The sequence below is a fragment of the Coenobita brevimanus genome, chromosome 72, assembly GCF_032717465.1.
Source record: "Coenobita brevimanus isolate Jiangsu-jjx chromosome 72, ASM3271746v2, whole genome shotgun sequence".
Classification (NCBI taxonomy): Eukaryota; Metazoa; Arthropoda; class Malacostraca; order Decapoda; family Coenobitidae; genus Coenobita; species Coenobita brevimanus.
This window is the reverse complement of record NC_137025.1, coordinates 7,693,494-7,714,598: the sequence shown is the minus strand read 5'-3', so window position 1 is coordinate 7,714,598 and position 21,105 is coordinate 7,693,494. Positions and strand designations below refer to the sequence as shown.

Below are 21,105 nucleotides of genomic sequence, written 5' to 3'. Positions count from 1 at the left end.
CTTTCAGTTGGAAATAAGGTACGGATTTCAGGCTCTAAGTAATGCTGAATGTGACATTGATGAGCTGATAGACAGACTGACAAAAGTGCTAAGAGAATCAGCAGAGGTAGTAGGAAAACCTAATACAACCAAAGCCAAGAAGTATTCAGAAAAGACACTCGAGTTTATGAAAAAACGAAAGGAAATTAACATACAGACAAAGAAAGACGAAATAGAACGAGCATAATTAAATAAGCTTATCAACAAAAGACAAAGAGAAGAAAAAAGAAAGAGAAACATGGATCAGATCAAAGAAACCATCAAAAATGGAAAAAGTCTGAAATAGGTTCGAAGCAAAATGGCACTAGGAAAGCAACAAATGACTTCACTGAAAGAAAAAAACGGTGAAATTGTTAATTGCAGAGATAAGATGGTGAAGAGAGTTGAAGAATTTTACAAAGAACTGTATGCATCAAAGACTGTAGTACCAATAGCTAACTTTTCAGCTGACACAAGAGAAATACCCGAGGTAACACCAGATGAAGTAAATATTTGTCTTAAAAATATGAAATGAGGGAAGGCTCCGGGAGAAGATGGAATAGTAACAGATTTACTTTTGGATGCCGGAGTAGAAGTACAAAATAGGCTTGCTCACTTATTTACCCAATGTATAAAACAGAAGAAAATTCCCAAAACATGGTGTAATGCAATAGTTATTTTACTTTACAAAAAAGGTGACTCAAAAGATCTTAGTAACTATCGACTCATTAGTTTATTATCAGTTATTTACAAACTCTTCACTAAAGTCCTTACAAACAGAATAACAACAATTTTGGAGGAAAACCAACCTCGTGAACAGGCAGGATTCCAAAGCGGGTATTCGACCATTGATCATCTACATACAAAGAACCAGCTAACTAAGAAAACTATAGAATATAATAAACCATTGTGCTTAGGTTTTGTCGATTATGGAAAGGCTTTCGACTCAGTGGAGCACATAGCAATTATAAATTCATTGCGAGAACAAGGAGTGCTCCCGTTGCTTTGGTTTTCTTTAGATAATCTCGTGAATTCACTCTCACTGGACGTAAACAATGAAATATCTCTTTCCGGCACAATACAGAACGGTACATACAAAAATTTAAACCGCCACTGTGTTGTACTTCTATCTGACTGATTCCTATGGCTTTTTTCCACTAAATTCAGATGGGACCACCACTCATGCACTCATTTCACATAATCACAATAGGCAGGCCTCCTTTTTGCCACTACTTTAGCTGATTTTTGCCTCCTTTTTGCCACTAGTTTAGATGATTGTTGCTTCCTTTTTGCCACTAGTTAAGCTGATTGGTGCCTCTTTTTTGCCACTAATTTAGCTGATTGTTGGCTCCTTTTTGCCACTAATTTAGCAGATTGTTGCCTCAGGGGCTCCATCTGACACACCCATCCTGCATGACTGCTCAACCGTGTGTGTGTGTGTGTGTGTGTGTGTGTGTGTGTGTGTGTGTTAGCACATCCATGAGCACACATGCGCTCCGTACAAGAGTTATTGTATCATTTACATGAATTCTATTTAGAAAGTAGGCAATTTCTTTTCGTTTGTGCGCATTTGCCCACCCAGTTAACACTGCTACCTTTAGGCTTAAAGTAAGATGTCATCAAAAGCAATATGCCATCAAAGTGAACAATTTGTCCCTGACTTTTTTTTTTTTTTTTTTTTCATGAAAAGAACATACCACAGGCCAAAAGCCCATAAAATGATTTACCTCAGCTTAACTGAATATGGAATGATACTATAAGTCTACTGTACAGGCCTACATCATCATCCGGTAGTGTGGCGTACCAGTGGGAGTGTTCGGTCTGCGAGTATATGTCAGACATTGAAACAATTTTCCCCATAAGATCCTAAGAAAAGCCAGCGATGCGTTCCACGCCCAAACCCAAACGCTCATATACCTTAATCAATAGAGACTGACACAGATACACCATATATTACATTATTATCCTCATAAACAATATTACTGCTAAAAAATGAGACATCAAACATCACACATAGGAAGGTAAGGTGATGAGATGTGCATATTGAGATGTTTCAGGGTTACTGACAGCCAGGCAGGCAATTGGCGGCACACCAAGCGGGGGTGAAGGAGGGGGGGGGGACAAGGAGGGAGACAAACAGGGGTGGGGGAGGACAGGGGGATGAGGAGGGAGACAAGCAGAGGTGGGGGAGGGTGGGGGGACTGGAGGGAGATAAGCTGGGGTGGAGGAAGGGGACAAATGGGGGTGGGGGAGGGGGAGGGGACTAGGAAGGAAGACAAGCAGAGGTGGAAGAAGGCAGGGGGATGGGGAGAGAGACAAATGGAGGTGGGGGAAGGAGACAGGAAAGCCAAACTGCCCTACTACCCCCCCCCCACCAGTCTCGCTCCCTCCCTCCCTCACTCACCTCACACACACACACACACACACATCGCTCGATGGCTCGGTGGTAACATGCTTTCTTGCCATCTGGTAGACGGGAGTTCGCGCCTCACTCAGGTTGCGAAAAGTTTCACTGACAAAGTGGGTGGTTACTGCCCCCCTAGAGCAAGGGGACAGGTGTGTGCGTGTGTGAAGGTCACGGCCTTGCCCTTAGATCGGGCTATATGAGCTCTCAGCTCCCTTCTGGGAGGGTAAAAGCTGACGATCATGACCATCAAGTGACCGATCCGGTGAATTACACACACAGGAGAAAGGCTGGGATGGGGAAGAGTGCAGGGATAGGGAGGGAGACAACCAGGGGTGGGGGAGATAGACATGCCTGGCAGTGCTGAGTGTGGTGAGGGTTGGAAGGAGGACCTGGAGAGCCTCATGCACCACCACATACGTTTTCAGATGTGCTCATTTCAAACCTAGGGAGGGGTCGAGTATTCGGTCTAGTGGATCGACGGTCATTCGAATTGTGGGAATATTCCCCCATTTCTTTCGTTCGGTTTAGTAAATCATCAGTTAATGATGCGCCAGATCTCGGCGTATGCCTGTTCTCAGTGCAAAAAGCCATGAATTGTTATAACTACTGAAGTATTATTTCAGAGTACAATCAGTTCTCATTTAAAGTCTACGATATGTGCAAACAAAACACTATTGTACTTAAAGTAGAGTCTGATAGTACAATACCTCTCAATGTGAAATGGTGGTAAATGGAGACTTCATTTGGTATAGGGGGTGAAGTATCTCAGCGAAAAAAAAAAAAAAAGTAAATGTGTGAGAAGGAATATGGCTGGTACAATGAATACTTATCCTGTTACCATCATAGCTGACTCACATACAAAAGGAGCTTAAACCAGTAATAAAGATCTTGCACCTCAGCAACACAAGATACCTGATGGTCTAAGAGTTTAGAGTACCGGTTCATAGGACGGTCAAGTACTTTCTTGACCAGCCTGAATCCTTAAGAGGTAGCTAAAGGTTCTTCTACCCTGTACTATGCCTCGCAAGGAGTATTGTAGGACTGACTTATCATTTTTCTAACATCAATGAAATGCCTGATTATGTTATTTAAACTGATATACTCACCCTGTCATTACAAAACTTTTTACGGGCTGGCCTGTCGTCCAGTTCGCTCAGCATGTCCCTCTTGGAGGGGTTTAGGGAAATGGGCACGTCCTGTGGGTAAAATGAGGGATACACAATATATACTGCAACAGTTATGCAAAAAATATCACTGTCATACAAACTAAAGCACTGTGGAAAAAGTAATTCATGCAGAAAAATTAAAAAAAAGAATAATGCATATCCCAGCTCTAGCTTGTTTCAAATTTTAAGGAAAATGCTACCCAACAAACAGCTATTTTCCAGCTGATACAACCACTGGGCTATGCAAGGAAGTAAGGCATAATTTCTGGGATGAACCAGTGCTTATGGTGTAAGAAATGGCTCAAGAAGGGACTGTGGTACTGCACTGAGTGGTAATTTGAATGAAGTGCATGATTAAGGCCATGGGTATGAATAAGTACATGATGGGCTGGGACACAGCATTAGGAAAAATGAAGGTAAGAAAGTACAGAGCACACTCTCAAATCCTAAATTATTACCGGGTATGTCCAAAAATTTTTTCTGGGAAAAAAAAAATTGAAATGCTGAATCATATGATAATTAACGAAAATGTCAAGTACTGTGACAAATATCCTACTGTACAATTACGAGTTATTACTGTACAGTACAGTGGTATACTTTGTACTGTATCATTTATAATGGCTCCAACGTGCTTCCATGCATCTTGGTGCCTTTACAAATGGTACGATACAAAGTATAACATCGTACTGTACAGAATTTACTGTTAATGGTACTGTACGCTACTTGTTACAGCACGTGACCTTTCATTAGTTATAGCTATGATTCTGCATTTCAACTTTTTCCCCCACCAAAAATATTAATACTGTATTGTCTATCTATCTATCAATCTATTCCCAGATGCCTTAATCCCGTACGGGGTGGCCACAAACAAATCACCTCCATGTCACCCTGTCCCCCGCCATTTCACTGCCCTGCTCCCAACTCAAACCCCCCTCTCTCACATACCTCTCAACCCCATCCCTCCATCTCATCCTCGGCCTCCCCCTCTCTCTCCAACCCTCCACCTCACTCACATACACTCTCTTCATCAGTCTTTCACCCTCCATCCTCTCCACATGACCAAACCACCTCAGTGTATTCCTCATAACGCTTCCTATCACATCCACATCCACACCACAACGCTCCTTTATATCCTCAATTGTCAGCCTGTCTCTCCATGTGACTCCACATGCTCCTCTTAAATAACTCATTTTCACTGCTCTCACACTTGCCTTGTGTCCTTCCAACAAAGTCCAAGCTTCACTTCCATACGTTAGAGTTGGTATCACAATACTGTCAAGTAGTAACATTTTCACTTCCATGCTCATTTCCCTGTTTCTTATCACTGCTTTCAAGGAACCAGCAACCTTTCTTCCCTGCTGTACCCTTTCAAGCACTTCACCCTCCAAACCTCCATCCTTACTCATCACATTACTCAAGTACTTAAACGTACTCACATTTTCCAATTCCTCACCATCCAACCTCACTGTACACTCACTGACTTCATCAACTCTCCTTCTCTTACTGGCTTCCTTCAACCTCTGTCTCTTTGCCATACTGTTGCATCTTCTCTTTTCTATCACTGCTTCAATGGTAGCTGCTCCTCTGAACTGTCTGCTTGCATCCCTCCACTTTTACGACGGGCGTGTAGCACCCATCTAGCAACAAACTCTCATCCCTTTTCTGTCCAACTCTCTAATGCAAGAGTTAACGATTACTCCCAGTCCTTCATTTATGCAACAGGTCAACTCTGGAACTATCTCCCTCTGTCTGCATTTCCTACTTCATATGATCTCCAGTCTTTCAAACACAGCGTGTCCAGGCATCTCAAAATGAACAGATCTTGAATTTGCCTCTCTTTTGTATTACCTTTTTTTTTTTTTTTTCTTGGAAGGAACAGTTTGCAGGCCCCTGGCCTTGGGTTCCTTCTTTCTTGCATTATTTAAAAAAAAAAAAAAAAAAAAAAAAAAATCCTCCCCAGTCATCCCCAACAGTGCCACACAATTACTCTCCACATCACTAACATACCCAACATTATCCTGGGTGGTGATTTCAAAGCCAAGGAGTCGGCCTGGCATGTCAACAACCCTGACACAGACAGAGGGCCGGTACTAGAATCCCAAACAGATAATCTGTTCATCCATCCATCCATCCATCATCCAATCCCACATTGCCCCATGAGGAGCGTAGGAGCCCAGGGCTAAGCAGTTGGTCCCAACATTTAAGATGAAAGTGACCAGCCTCACACATCCCTGAGTGGCATTACATTACCAATCAACCCCAACCATCCCTTGGATATAAACCTTCACCGGCTCAATCCGACTGGAGCGCAATAATTACTCATTAAACCACTAGGTGCCAAAATTTGGTTATATGGTTACCACCCAGCATAGAAAATGGTTTATTTGGCTTGTCACTCAGTGTAGAGTCACACACAGGCAGAAGGATAATCTTTTCATACTCAATAATCTCCATCAACATACTCATATCCCACACCAAGCCCTCTTCCTCACATCATCCCACTCCCGATCATCATCACTACCAAAACCAAAATCACCCCAGCCGGCCACAAATACACATATAGTGTACTTATCATAGAGAGCCAACTGGGATGCCTTCACAACTGAAACAGAACAACACTTTAAATCAATAAACAGTACACCCATCACAGACATCAACAATGCTGTGCACACTTTCAATACAATTATTCAAAATGCAGACAAAAGACACATCGCAGGAGGCAACAGAAAGAGACACAACCCCAACTTCACACCAGAAATTCAAGGCCTCATCACCCAACAGGACACATTGAGACACTCCCCAACACCCCTTACACAAGACACCATACAACAAATACAAGAACTCAACATTCAAATAAACAATATCAGAACAGCAAACACTAAACTGGAATAATTATCTCCAAACACCTGACCACAAAACAAACACCAGCAAACTCTGCAAAACACTAAACAGCATCACACTCTCCAGCAGCAACACTACACAATCACACGCTGTCATCACAACAACAGACACCATACCTTCAAACACACAACAAGCAAACACTCTCATCAATAACTTTTCACGTCTGCCATCTAAACCCCCGTCATGACAACCGACGTGTCATCCGATGCAAGAGACAGTTCCCCACAGACCCAGACTTTGCACCTTTCACTTACAACCAGACAAAGCACATCATTAACAACCTTAAGCACTCATCTGCCTGTGGACCAGACAACATAAGCAACATACACCTTAAACACCCTGGACAGACAAAGGGTTCAGTTCAGTGCAAATCCCGCGAGAACTGGACCCATTACACCTGCACAACACTTGCATCCAGAAAACATTACACAAACACCTGGACCTGCTCCCTATGCTCCTTCACCCCACCCACCAACCCCCCTACCAATCCTACTCCTACTTCCTTCATACCTCCACAGCCAAACCCACCAAGCCTTCCCACACCATCCAGTCCCCCAACTCCTACCATTCCATCCATCCATCCATCCATCATCCAATCCTACATTGCCCCATGAGGAGTGTAGGAGCCCAGGGCTAGGCAGTTGGTCACGACATTTAAGATGAGAGTGACCAGCCTCACTCATCCCTGAGTGGCATCACATGAGCAATCAACCCCAACCACCCCTTGGATATAAACCTTCACCGGCTCAATCCGATTGGAGCGCAATAATTACCCACTAAACCATCAGGCGCCAAAATTTGGTTATATGGTTACCACCCAGCATAGTAAATGGTTTCCTGGTGCACAGGAAACCATTTGGCTTGTCACTCAGTGTAGAGTCACCCACAGGCTGAAGGAAGTGGAAAGAATGAAGGAAAGAAAGACAGAAGAGGGAGTGTAAAGTCACCCGTAGGCAGAAGGACAAGGAAAGAATGAAGGAAAGAAAGACCCATCCTAATCCACCTCAACCCATACCTCCATCACAACCTCCTCCTACCCCTTCCCCTCCACCCACACCACCTCCCCCCCGTGCTGCAGCAGCCAACACACATCACACACACAACATAAACATCCTTCAGTTAAACATAGATGGCATAAACACCAAAAAACAAGAACTCACACAATTCATCAAACAACAGAACATACACACTGCCATCTTACAACTGCAACAATAACAACAAACTTCTCACTTAAAAGTAGCATTTTGCCTACATATGTTCTGGACTTTCATTAAACACTGACTGTAGCAGGTGTGATTTACTTACACTTCCTCCAAGGGCAGCATTGATGATATCCAAGGCAAGTTGGGATCTGCTCTCATTTTGGGTGATGTCATGGGGAGCACCACTCATTTGGTCTTTGAAGTCACCAAACCTGCTCATGCCCTCTCTTGGCATCATGGAGGGATGTGCCCATGGCCCCATATTTCTTTCTCTGCTAGAAACTTGCTCTTTTGGCCCAAGTCTCTCCCACGGGCTCATCCGTGGCCTGACAGGCTGACCAAATTCTTCATACCTGAAGGGAAATCTCATTACCATAATCATCATATCCTGCAGAGAAACATCATCATTATCATCAGAATTAAGAGTAATTTCATCTTTACCCAATCTTCCACTAATATAATAGGAATGACAGGAATCAGAACTAAAATATATATATATATATATCAATCAATCAATCATTTCCTGTGGCACCCTTGGGGATGCATAGGGCCTCCATGAACTCACACCACCACATCCTATCTTGTGCTAACTCCTCAAGATCTCCCCAACACTCATCTCCAACTTCCCGTCTCATTGTCCTCACCCACGTCTCTTTTGGCCTTCCTCTACCTCTCCTACCAAGTGCCACCCACCCTGGTGTACCTCGTACTATTCCCTGTCTCCTATACACATGTCCTAGCCACTTCCATCGTGAGAACCTAACATATTCATCGACCGGCTGCACTCCCGTTATTTCTCTAATTCTACTATTTGGTATCCTTTCCCACCACTTAACTCCTAATATTCTTCTAAGTGCTTTGTTTTCAAACACCAAGAATTTATTTTCCATAGTCACTGTGCTGTATCAAGACTCGTGTCCATAAATTAAGATACTCCTAACCATTACCTTATAAAGTCTGATTTTTGTATGCACAGAAAAATTGTTATTATTCCAAATATTTTTAAGCATTCCCATTGCCTGATTAGCCTTCTTTAACCTTTCCTCAAATTCAAAGTTCAAAGAACAATCCTTGGCTAAATAAGTACCTAAATATTTAAACCTATCAACTTGCTTTACAACCATACCTCCAATTACACATTCCTGCGCATTTTCCATATTCATATTGATTATTTCAGTTTTTCCACAATTAATAACCAAACCCACCTTGCGACCTTCACTCACCAAACAGTCCAACACTCTCTGCATCTCTTCTGGCCCATCACAAATAAAAACTATATCATCTGCATAATCTAAATCCAAAAGTTTCCTGTTCTCTCCCCAAAGTATACCTGCACCGGTTTCTGTTCCAACGCGTTTCATAATGTAATCAATGACCAATATAAATAGTAAAGGCGATAGAACACCACCTTGAATTACTCCGGACTTGACTTCAAACGAATCACTCAGACAACCATCAACCATCACTTTACAAAATGTGTCCTCATGCATGTTCATAATGACCCTCACAAACTCCTCTGGTATTCCATAATGTCTCATGATCTTCCCCAGAGTCTCTCTCGAAACACTATCAAAAGCCTTTTCAAAATCAACAAAACAAAGACTTAACGGTACTCTCATTTCATTAACTTGCTGCATCAAATGCCTAACTATAAAGATCTGATCATTGCAACCACGTCCCTTTCTAAAACCAGCCTGTTCATCCCTCAGAATACCCTCAACCACCAGCTCCAACCTATTTAACAACACTCTACTGAAAACTTTCAAAGCTATCGGTGACAAAGAGATTCCCCTCCAACTACCACATTCACTCAGGTCTCCCTTCTTCAGAACTTTAACAATTATACCATTCTTCCAAACTGATGGTAGTAACCCCGTCACCCATATCTTATTGAATAGCTTGGTCAAGATCATTATTAATCTATCCCCCTCCACTTTAAACATTTCCGGAAATAAACCATCCTCCCCTGGTGCCTTATTATTCTTTAACTGTTTTACTGCTTTCTCCACTTCTGCAAGCCTCAACTCTCCTGTTTCTATATTTAAATCTTCCTGAGCAGACGGTATATCCTCTTCTGGTGGTATTGGTCTATTAAGAACTGTCTCAAAATGCTCTTTCCATCTATTTTTAATATCTCCATCTTTGGTCAATAAATTTCCTTCCCTGTCTCTAACTGGTATTTCCTTGCGTTTACCTGCATTTACCTATATATATATATATATATATATATATATAAAATAAATTATTCCTCATCAACTAACTTTTAAATGATTCAAATGGAGTGGGTAATATTCAGAAACAGGAAAACTAAACTTATTATAATGAGAAAGCTTTCAACAGTGTTCTGTACAATAGTCCAAATACCATTCCAGCTGCATCCTACAGGTTAAATCATTCCATGTTTAAAAATTCTTGGCTCTACCCCACAAACTGCACCATTTATACACAGTTTCATGCATAAAAATAAAATAGTCATCATAATACTTTCTTAATACAGTAAACTCTCAATTATCTGGCGTAATTCAGCCAAACCCTAAGCCGAATAATGTGAAATGCTGGATATTGCATAGTACCCTCCATCGGCTCAATATTCGGTGCCAAGCCAGACATTGTGCGACTATCCGTCTTGGCCCTCTAACTTTTCCATGTGTAAAGATGAATATTAAGCATAAAATACAATAAAGTAATAATGATACAGTAATATAGCAATGGCTGGCAACCATTTAAGCACCAGTTGATACACCTCGACGTGGATATTACATAATTTTGTCGGATATTGCTTTAATAGAGCCGAGCCAGCAGTGCCAGATACTGCAAACGACGGATAACAGAGAATTTACTGTACACTGTACTTGACTTGTCAGCGTCTTACTCGATTAGGATGCCCAGTGATTCTGAACCATTGTGAAATTTGTTGAACCCTGTGGTCTGATATACAGTATTCAGAAACATTCTAATACCTGTACTGTAAAGAGACTGACGTATGACACAGGTGGCTTGAAAAGAAGCAAATAATGTGGATGGGTGCATAAAACACATAGGTCCAATGTGCAGTGCTATGCTTCATCACAGGAAAAAATACTGTGTACCAACTCTTCAATTTCATATCAGCTAATGGATGCCAACAATAAATAATTATGGTACTTTAATTAAATTTATTAATTAAAAGTGAGAGTGAATGGAGTCTCTGTGATGATTTCCCATAAATGCTGGTTTGCATCATGATTAGGTTTTACTCTCCTTATTATTTATCAAGGTGCTGTAATTCTTAAGGGACTTTAAAAACATATTACCATATGGTGTTTTATGCAAATGATTTGGTGTTGATTACAGAAAATGAGGGGACTGCAGAGATCTAAGAAGTGGAGAGATGAAATGGGTTACAAGGGTCTGAGGGCAAATGTGGATAAACAAGTGATGGTAACTAAGGCAGGTGCCAGTACTTCAAAGCAGAGGGATTGTGGCCATGTGCAGTTTGCCACAAAGGCATGGGAAATAATACCATCTTGTGCAGTGTTTGTGACAAGTGGGTTCATAACAAGGAAGAGGTTGTAGCACCGGCTGAACAAGGTGGTACTCCTGAGGGGAATGGGAATGCTGGTGACAGGGAGACCTGGAGCTCCTCTTTCACTAGCTACCTAACCATCCCCCTTTGCTGACCTTTCAGTGTGGCACTAACTTGGAAAGTAGATCAGCATACTCTCCCAAACATTTCCTCCAGCCATCTTATGCACAACACCACATGTGCTTTACATACCACACAACATACCCCAGTAGACTGTAGCACCAGTCGAGCAGGGCAGTACTCCCGAGGTGGATGGAAAGCTGATGACAGGGAGTGCTGGAGCTCCCGTTTCATCAGCCCTCAGGACTAGTTCCTGACCATCCCCCTTTGCTGAACTTTTTCAGTGTCTCAGTTACACAGAGAGTAGGCCAGCATGCTCTCCAGTACAAATTTCTCTAACTATCTACACCAAACTACATGCACAGTACACACTACACTTCCTATTCAAAATTCAAAAAAATGGCGTCTCTTCACCAAGCCTCGGAGTCCCCAGGGGGGGGGGACCATAAATGCCCCCACCATCCGCCCCTCTCCCGGTGACAATTCGAGGTGCCTGGAACCACTGTCTGACTCTCTTCTTCTTCATTTCTGCAACATTCGCGGCCTTTCCTCTAACTTTCGCTCTGTTGAGCACCACCTCTCCTCCTCTAAACCTCACCTTCTTTTTCTAACGGAGACTCAGCTGTCTGAGGCAACTGACAGCAAACCCTTTTCTGTATCCTCCTACTTTCTCTATACTCATTTCAAAGCCAAAGGTGGCTGTTGTGTATATATACGCAACGACTTATCTTGCTCTCGTGTTCCTGAACTCGATTCTTCTGAATTCTCTACACTCTGGCTTCGGCTTTCCTGTCATTCTCCGACTAAATATATCTGTGCTGTTTACTTATCCCCTAATTCTACTGACTATCAAAAATTCTTCGACTATCTTACTTCTACGATGGAACACATTCTATCCATTTCTCCTTTCTCTGAAATCTCCATTCTAGGATATTTCAATGTTCACCACCACCTTTGGCTCTCCTCTCCTTTCACGGATCCACCTGGTGAACAAGCCTACATCTTTTCTATCCTTAATGACCTAGAGCAGTTTGTACAGCACCCTACCCGTATCCCTGACCGCCTTGGAGCGAGCCCTAACATACTTGACCTCTTCCTCACAACTAATCCTTCTGCTTACTCTGTTAATCTTTTCTCTCCGTTGGGCTCCTCCGATCACAACCTTATTACCTTAACTTGTCCTATCACTCCGGTACGGCCTGTGGACCCTCCAGGGAAACGTCGTCTGTGACATTTTGGAGCCGCGGACTGGGAGGCCCTCAGGCAGTACTTCTTTGATTTTCCCTGGAATGATTATTGCTTCCATGGCCGGGAGCCATCTGAGTGTGCCTTGCGCATTACGGAGGTTATTCTCTCGGGCATGGAAGCATACATTCCTTTCTCATATCCTCTGACTAACGCAAGAAAGCCTTGGTTTAATCACGCTTGTTCTAATGCTGTCCGCAACAAGAAGAGGGCCTACAAAAGGTACCGGAGCCAACCCACCCCTGAATCACATCATCTTTATGTTTCTGCCCGGAATCGTGCTAAGTCTGTTCTTCGCTCTACTAAAAATAATTTCATCCATACTAAATGCTCTCAACTCTCCAACTCGAATTCTTCCCGCTCCTTCTGGCACCTTGCCAAAAATCTTTCTAAAAACTTTACCTCATCATCCTTCCCTCTTCTTTTCTATTCTGATGGTTCTGTAGCTATTTCTTCTACTGATAAAGCAGATCTCTTCGCTCAGACTTTCTCCTCCAATTCCACCTTAGACGATTCCGGTGCTGTTCCTCCATCACTTCCCCCCTCTGACTTCCGCATTGCTGACATTAAAATTTCTTCAGCTGATGTATTTTCTGCCATCACTGGCCTCAGTACTAACAAGGTATATGGGATTGATGGAGTCCCTCCTGTTGTTCTCAAGAACTGTGCTTCTGTGCTTACACCCTTCCTAGGTAAACTCTTTCACCTTTGTTTGTCAACTTGTACCTTTCCTTCTTGCTGGAAGTTTGCTCTCATTCAGCCAGTCCCAAAGAAGGGTGACCACTCCCAACCCTCCAACTATCGTCCAACTGCTTTAACATCCTGTATTTCAAAAGTTTTCGAGTCAATTCTCAATAGAAGAATTTTAAGGCATCTTTCCTATCACAACCTTCTTTCTGATTGTCAGTACAGGTTCCGTCAGGGACGCTCCACTGGCGATCTTCTCACCTACCTTTCAGACTCCTGGTCATCCTCCTTTCGGGACTTTGGCGAAAGCTTTGCCATTGCACTTGACATCTCAAAGGCTTTCGATCGAGTCTGGCATAAATCATTAATTTCCAAACTGCCCTCCTACGGTTTCTATCCTTCTATCTGTGCCTTCATCGCTAGCTTCCTTTCTGGTCGTTCTATAGCCGCTGTTGTAGACGGCCATCGTTCTTCTCCTAGATCTATCAACAGTGGTGTTCCTCAGGGCTCTGTCCTATCACCAACTCTCTTCCTTTTATTCATCAATGATCTTCTAAGCTGTACATTTAACCCTATCCACTCATATGCTGATGACTCCACCCTTCACCTTTCCATTCGGTTCCCACAACGCTCATCTCAACAGTTACTTCAACAAACAAGGGATGAGGCTATGGCACACCTAATGTCTGACTTGGCTCGTATCTCTGACTGGGGTAAAAATAATATGGTTGTTTTTAATGCATCTAAGACTCAGTTCTTATACCTATCAACCCGACAAAATCTTCCACAGGTATACCCACTAATGTTTAATAATATTCAGCTTAATCCTGCATCATCCTTGAACATGCTTGGGGTTTCATTTACACGGGACTTATCTTGGAAAGATCATATTACATCTCCTGTAAAATCTGCTTCCAAGAGATTGGGTGTGCTAAGCCGACTCCGCTCTTTCTTTACCCTTGCACAATTGTTGACTCTATACAAGGGTTTTATACGCCCCTGTGTGGAGTACAACTCTCATGTGTGGGGAGGCTCCCCACATACTGCTCTTCTCAATAGGGTGGAGTCAAAGGCTTTTCGTCTCATTAACTCTCCTCCTCTTACTGACTCCCTTCAACCTCTGTCTCTTCGCCGCACAGTTGCATCTTTATCTCTTTTCTATCGCTACTTTAATGGTCACTGCTCCTCTGAACTGTCTGCTTGCATTCCTCCACCTCTACGACGGGCGCGTAGCACCCGTCTGGCAGCAAACTCTCATCCCTTTTCTGTCCAACTCTCTAATGCAAGAGTTAACCGTTACTCCCAGTCTTTCATTTATGCAACAGGTCAGCTCTGGAACTGTCTCCCTCTGTCTGTATTTCCTGCTGCCTATGATCTCCAGTCTTTCAAACGCAGTGTGTCCAGGCATCTCACAATGATCGGATCTTGAATTTGGCTCTCTATTGTATTTTGTTTTTCTCTTGGAGGGAACTGTTACTGCGGGCTCATGGCCTTTGGTTCCTTCTTCCTCTCATTTATAAAAAAAAAAAAAAAAAAAAAAAAAAAAAAAAAAAACTACGCTACAGGGGTTGATGCCAGCAAGGGCATGTGGCCCAGAAAACTTTGTCCCCACTATCTAGTGGCAGACTTTTGGGGGGAGGCATGACAGGGGCCCCAGTGGCATAGATCTTTAGTCTGGGGCGAGATGGGGCTCGAACCTGTGCTAGAGGGTACAGGGTATTTTGGTTCCCAGGTTGCTGCTTCTGTCCAAAAGAGAAGGGCCCGAACCTGGGAGTAGCACCCCAGGAGGCTGCCCTATTAATGGGTGCATAATGGCGGTGCAGTTACAGTGCTAAGGCACGCTTGGAGGGTGTCCTTGTAGCTGTCCTGGCAGGGTGCCCTGAGGCCACTACCACAGTCACTGGTAAGGCTGGTGGGCTAGGAGTTCCAGATCCATTGCAAGGACCTGGGACTGTGTAGTGGGTGGGGCCTGTGGTATGCCTCTTCCCCTTTATTATTACCAACTATGACCAAGTACAAGAATGAGCTTCAAAGCAAGCCTGAGGATATTAAACCACCCAGGGGGATGAGAGTGGGTTTATGGAATGTAGGAAGTTTAAGGGGTAGAGCAGGGGAAGTTGCTGAGGCATTCAGTAGCAGGTGGGCAGATGTGGGATGTTTGTAGGCAGGCAGGTACATGGGTGGATCAGCCAGATTGTTGGGAAGTTTTGCTACTATAAGTTCTTTTGGCAAGAGGGGGAAGATGGATATGGGGGTGTGGCTGCATTGGTTGTGGAGAAATGGGTGGGATATGTTATGAATGTTATAAGAGTAGGTGATAGCATATTTGTAGTGAAAATTTTGTTCGGTGGAATGATGTTTGCAATTATATCAGCATATGCTCCACAGTCAGGCTTCGATGAGGTAGAGAAGGATAGATTTTGGGATGACTTCATACATATAGTAGGTGGTATGGGGGATGATGAGATACTGGTTTTGGGAGGGGACTGAAATGGTCATGTAGGTAAGGCAGCTCAAGGATATAAAGGAGTACATGGGGGATGTGCATATGGTACAAGAAATGAGGAAGGGGAAAACATACTCAAGTTTGGGTAGGCAATGAACATGTCACACATTTTAGGAAAAGAGAGAGTAGCATGATTACATATGAGTCTGGGGAAAATAGCAGTCAGATTGATAATCTTCTGGTCAGAAGGGCTGATAGGAGGTTAGTGAGGGATGTTACAGTTATAGGAAGTGAGGAGTGTGTGCTGCAGCACAAATTATTGACATGTGACATGGTCCTTAAAGAACGAGTGTTGAAAAAGAGGCCTTATGTACATACGAAGAAAATATGGAGGCAGGACAACCAAGCAGTAAGAGATGCTTTCTGTGGCGAGGTGAGGAGTGGCAGCTGAACAGGAAGTCATTGACAGAGGCGTAAACGAACAGTACACAGCCCACAAGAACAACCTCTTGAGAGTTATTGATGCAGTATGCGGTTGGACAAGAAGCCCACCAAGACATAAAGTGACCTGGTGATGGGATGAGGGTGTAGAAACTGCACCTAAGGAGAAAAGAAGGCTTTTCCGGGAGTGAAAGAAAGATGGTAACAAAGAGGAATACTTGGCTGCAACACGTGGAGCTAGAAGAGAGGTATACAGGAGGAAGTCTGAGTCGCAGAGACTTTTTACTTGATAACCTAAACCATGTAGCAAGGAAGAATATGATATTTAAGGTGGCAAATCAGGTGAAGATGGATAATCAGGATATTATAGGTGAGCAGTGTGTGAAGAATAATGAAGGAAGGGTAGTGGTGAACAGTGAGGATGTTAAAGATGCATGGAGAGAGCGTTATAGTTGGTTGTTGAATGAAGAGTTTGACTGGGACAGGGAAGGACAGGAGCCAGCAGATCCAGCATTTGGCCCTTGGTCTTTGCTAGGAGCTGCTACCATGAGTGAGGCAACAGGCAGGATGCAGATGGGGAAGGCGGCAGGTGTGTCTGGGTTGACTGCTGAAATGCTGAAGGCCTCTGCAGATATAAGAGTGATGTTAGTAACTGACCTGATAAATATGATTATATATGAGTGTGTTGTCCCAGATGATTGGCTTGAGAGTGTAACTGTAAATGTATAGAAAGGGAAGGGTAATGCCCTGGAAAAAGGAAATTATACAGGTATAAAGCTTTTAGATCAGATAATGACGATAATGGATAGAGTTCTAGAAGGTATGATTAGAGAAAGAGTGAATATTGATGAGAAGCAGTTTGGGTTTATGCCAGGCACAGGGACCACTGATGCCATATTCACTGTTCGACAGAATCAGGAAAAATATATAGGAAAGAAAAGAGAACTGTACTTTGCTTTTGTTGATCTGAAGATGGCCTTTGACAGAGTCCCTAGAGAGGTGGTGAAGTAAGCAATAAGAAAGCTTGGGATGGAGGAGTGGCTGGTTAGGGTGGTTATGGCCATGTATGCGGGTGCTTGCACCCAGGTAAGAGTGAATGAAGATTTGAGTGATAGGTTTTCCATGAATGTTGGTTTGCATCAGGGGTCAGTTTTGAGTCCCCTGCTGTTTACTTGAAGCCCTCTCATGAGACTTCAGAAATGGACTCCCATGGGAGATGTATGCTGATGACTTGGTGCTGATTGCAAAGAATGAAAGGGAGACCAAAGAAAGATTTAGGAAATGGAGAAATGGTACGGGGCACAAGGGCTTAAGAGTAAATGCAGATAAAACAAATGTGATGATATCTCGGGTTGGTGGTGATACTGTCAAAGAAGGGGGAGAGTGGCCATGTGCAATTTGCCACATGGGTGTGGAAAGTAATTCCATCTCGTGCAGTGTTTATGATAAGTGGGTGCATAAGAGATGTAGTGGTATTAGAGGTACACTGCAAGATAATGTTGATTTTATGAGTGTAGCATGTTGGGGAGAGCAGGTAGAGATTGTCAGGCATGAAGGAGTTTCTCGAGTGTGTGGAAGAGTTTTGAATGTCTAGGGTTAAAAGTGGTTGGAAGAAGTTCAGGGAGCTGTTGCCTCTCCTGTCATTGAGAGGGCTCTACCTACATGCTAAGGGATCTTTGTATGCAGCATGTGTTAGGAGTGTAATACCATATGATAGTGAGACCTGGGCAGTAAAGGAAGAGGATATTCGCAGGCTCAAAAGGACAGAAATGACAATGATTAGGTGGATGTGCACTGTGTCCCTGAGTTCAAGGGCTTGGGGGGGGGGGGTCTACAGTGGAATGAGTTGAGAGGTATGATTGTACTAACTGAAATGAAACTTAAATTACTCATTAGTCTGATCGAGATTCAATCTCGAGCCCTCGCGCATGATATGCGTGCACATTACCACTGAGTCAAGGACAGGATCCCCCTCTTTGCCTCTAGGCAACGTGGGCTTTTATACACCCCATTACATCCGTCTTTTCTCCCCTTGGTGATTAATTTAGTGAGTTTCGAACACACAAGGTAGCGTAAGCATCGGAGGCCACCACGGGGTGGCTGCGGACCACACCGAAACAGCCCATCCCCGGTATGAGGGCAGGGACTCTGTCAGCTAACCAAGGACCAACATCAAATTGCCAACCAAGCCCCCCCTGACAACCCACACCGCTGCCAACCAATGTAATAACTGAAATGAAACAACAAATTAATCACTGTCCTGGCCGAGACTCAAATTCAAGCCCCCGTGCTTCATATGCACGCACGTTACCACTGAGCCAAAGAGAGGATCCCCTCTTCGCCTCTAGGCAACACGGGCTTTTTATACACCCCATTACAGGATGGGACTGGAGTATATTGGTGTTGTGATGAGGAGAGGTGGATTGAGGTGGTTTGGGTATGTGGAGAGGATGAGGGATGATAATTGGGTACAGAATATTTTCATTCATTCATTGCCAGACGCCATGTATCCCAAACGGGGTGGCCAAGGGCTTAGAGTTAATTGTTTTACAGGGAGGGGCACTAATCCTCCACCAACCCCACTTGACACGTAGGGATGCCAACAGCACCTGGTGTTCCCAGGCGGTCACCCATCCAAGTACTAACCAGACCCAACGTTGCTTAATGAGAAGCATAAATATTGGGCATGGGGTTGCGAGGGGTAGACAGAAAAAGACCTGGGACGAGGTATTTAAGTGTGACCTCAGGGTTAAGGGACTGAAAAGGGAGGCTGCCATAGATTGAGCGGCATGGAGAACTGCCATTAGGTGACCAAGGCCTATGCATGCAAGCATGTTGGGGCCTTCAAAAACGAAACGATAACAGATGTGGCGGTATTAGAGGTAGGCTGCACAATAATGCTGAGTTTGTGTGTCCAAAAGAGAGCAAGCAGAGGCAGCAAGGTGGGATAGGCTTACTTTTGCTGCTGAGTCTCTTGAGTGTGCAGAGAAGTTTTATTTGGGGGACATATGTGCTGGAGGTGGGGCTTAAGCTACCTCAGTGGCATGGGTAAGACGTGGTTGGAAGAAGCTTAGAAAGCTGTTGCTCCTCCTGATATTGAGAAGGCTCTCCCTCCATGCTAGGGGGTTCTTGTATGCAGCGCAAGTTTGGCAGGTAATGCTGCTGTACAGCAGTGAGACTGGGAAGTGGAGGAGAAGGATATTTGTATGTTCAAATGTGCAGATACGATAATGATTAGACAAATGTATAGTGCGTTCTTGAATGACCGGGCTAGGGAGGCTAGGAATGGTGAATAAAGAGTTGAGAGGAAGGATGGGACTTGAAATTAGTGTACTGGTGCAAAGGGGCGAACTGACATGGCTTGAACATGTGGAAAAGATGAAAGACGACAACTAGATGTAGGGGATGAGACGTGTGAATGTTCGAGGTACAGCTGCTAGAGGCAGACCAAAAGTGACCTAGGGTGATGACAGTGTGACCTCAGGGATAAGGGACTGAACAGAGACACTGCTAGACATCAAGCAGTACAAAGAGTCCCCATATGGTGACCAAGGCTTACACATGTAAGCATGTCGAAGCCCATATAAATGAGCAAACAAAAAACTATACAACTGTAAATGCGCAAAAAAAAAAAAAAAAAAAAAAAAAAAAGGTGAACTGGAACTATAAGGAACCCCCCCTAAAAGGGGGGAGGGGGAGATTTGTGCATGAAGGCACCAAGAATCAAGCACCGACAGCATCCAGATGGTTGCTGCTGCTGCAGGCCACCCTTTCAAAAAGAAAAATTCTGATGATGAGTTACCAGCATTATCCAAAAGCCTGGTGGCTGAAGATCTGAAGGACATCTTAACAATGTGGCACTTATAGCCTGGCAGTTCTAAAGCCAAGTTATACAGAATAAATATCCCTCTACCTCCTCCCTATCCCTCCAAAGAAGAAGGGCAACTGCAGCCTGCTGCCCCCAGGTTCACATCTACATGAGCCTAGGGCCTTAACAGCAACATTATAGCCAAATCCTCACTTGAATTGGAAGTACTGTAAGACCTCACTATAATGGCCTAATTGGGGCCCAAGCCATACCGAAAAAAGCGAAAGTCTGATAAACGAGACATCCGGACTTCCCCCTACTAACCCCGACTTTTTCCGATACATTGGACATTAGTCCGGATCGCACCAATGGTTTTTAAACTGTTTTCACTACCACTGCACTACTACTCAGTATTATACCTTCACTTCATTAATCAATGGTATAATATACATAACAATACTGTACAGTACACTGATAGATATGTCTCTTATTTATGGTACCTCACTGTGGTGAACATAGCTGAAGTGGTCAGGTAGTCCAGACTGCTTCTGGCTTTATCGGACTCATTCCGATATGTTGGAATTTAGTCTGGTAGCCCCTCGATTCTGATAAAAACAAATTCCGGTCTACTGAAGTCCATTATAACGAGATTTTACTGTACTGTCAGAAGCTAACAGTGGTGGCTACTATGACTCAGTTTCTTGTTCATATTTAATATTTTGCATGAGACATCATTATCAAAATTTTACTGCAATACAATGAAAGGGAAACTGCACTTGTGTCCATTATACATCAATACCTGCTGAAATTACAGTAATTCCTTTACAAAACAACATAAAAATTTGAACCTCCTCACCGAGGGAGTGTAACCACTGCAGCATATTTCAGTTCATTGATTATTCTGAGACATTATACAAATCCAATTAAGTGTTTTATTCTTTCAGTTTCTACTTACAAATTTACATAGACTTATTTCATGCTGAGTGTGTTCCATTTCACACTGTTACAGAAATCAGCCTGAATAATAGATATGTTCAGGGTGAAGATGTTACTCAGACTTCCTCACCCTTACAACCTGGGGACAGTAAGATTATTTAGCTCTGTCCAGAATAAAATAGGTAGGAGGAGGTCGTAGCACAGGCCGAACAGGGTAGTACTC

General features: G+C 43.5%; 1 protein-coding gene across 1 annotated transcript in view; it reads right to left on the bottom strand.

The window, feature by feature from the left end:
* Positions 1-21,105, bottom strand: part of LOC145407204 (uncharacterized) — a 31,929-nt gene that overhangs the window by 6,279 nt on the left and 4,545 nt on the right. Inside the window, exons 2-3 of the mRNA XM_080278241.1 lie at positions 7,798-8,047; positions 3,532-3,621 (exon numbers count right to left, since the gene is read on the bottom strand). Coding sequence (XP_080134367.1) covers positions 3,532-3,621; positions 7,798-8,047 — 340 coding nt within the window. The remainder of the gene's footprint in view (positions 1-3,531; positions 3,622-7,797; positions 8,048-21,105) is intronic.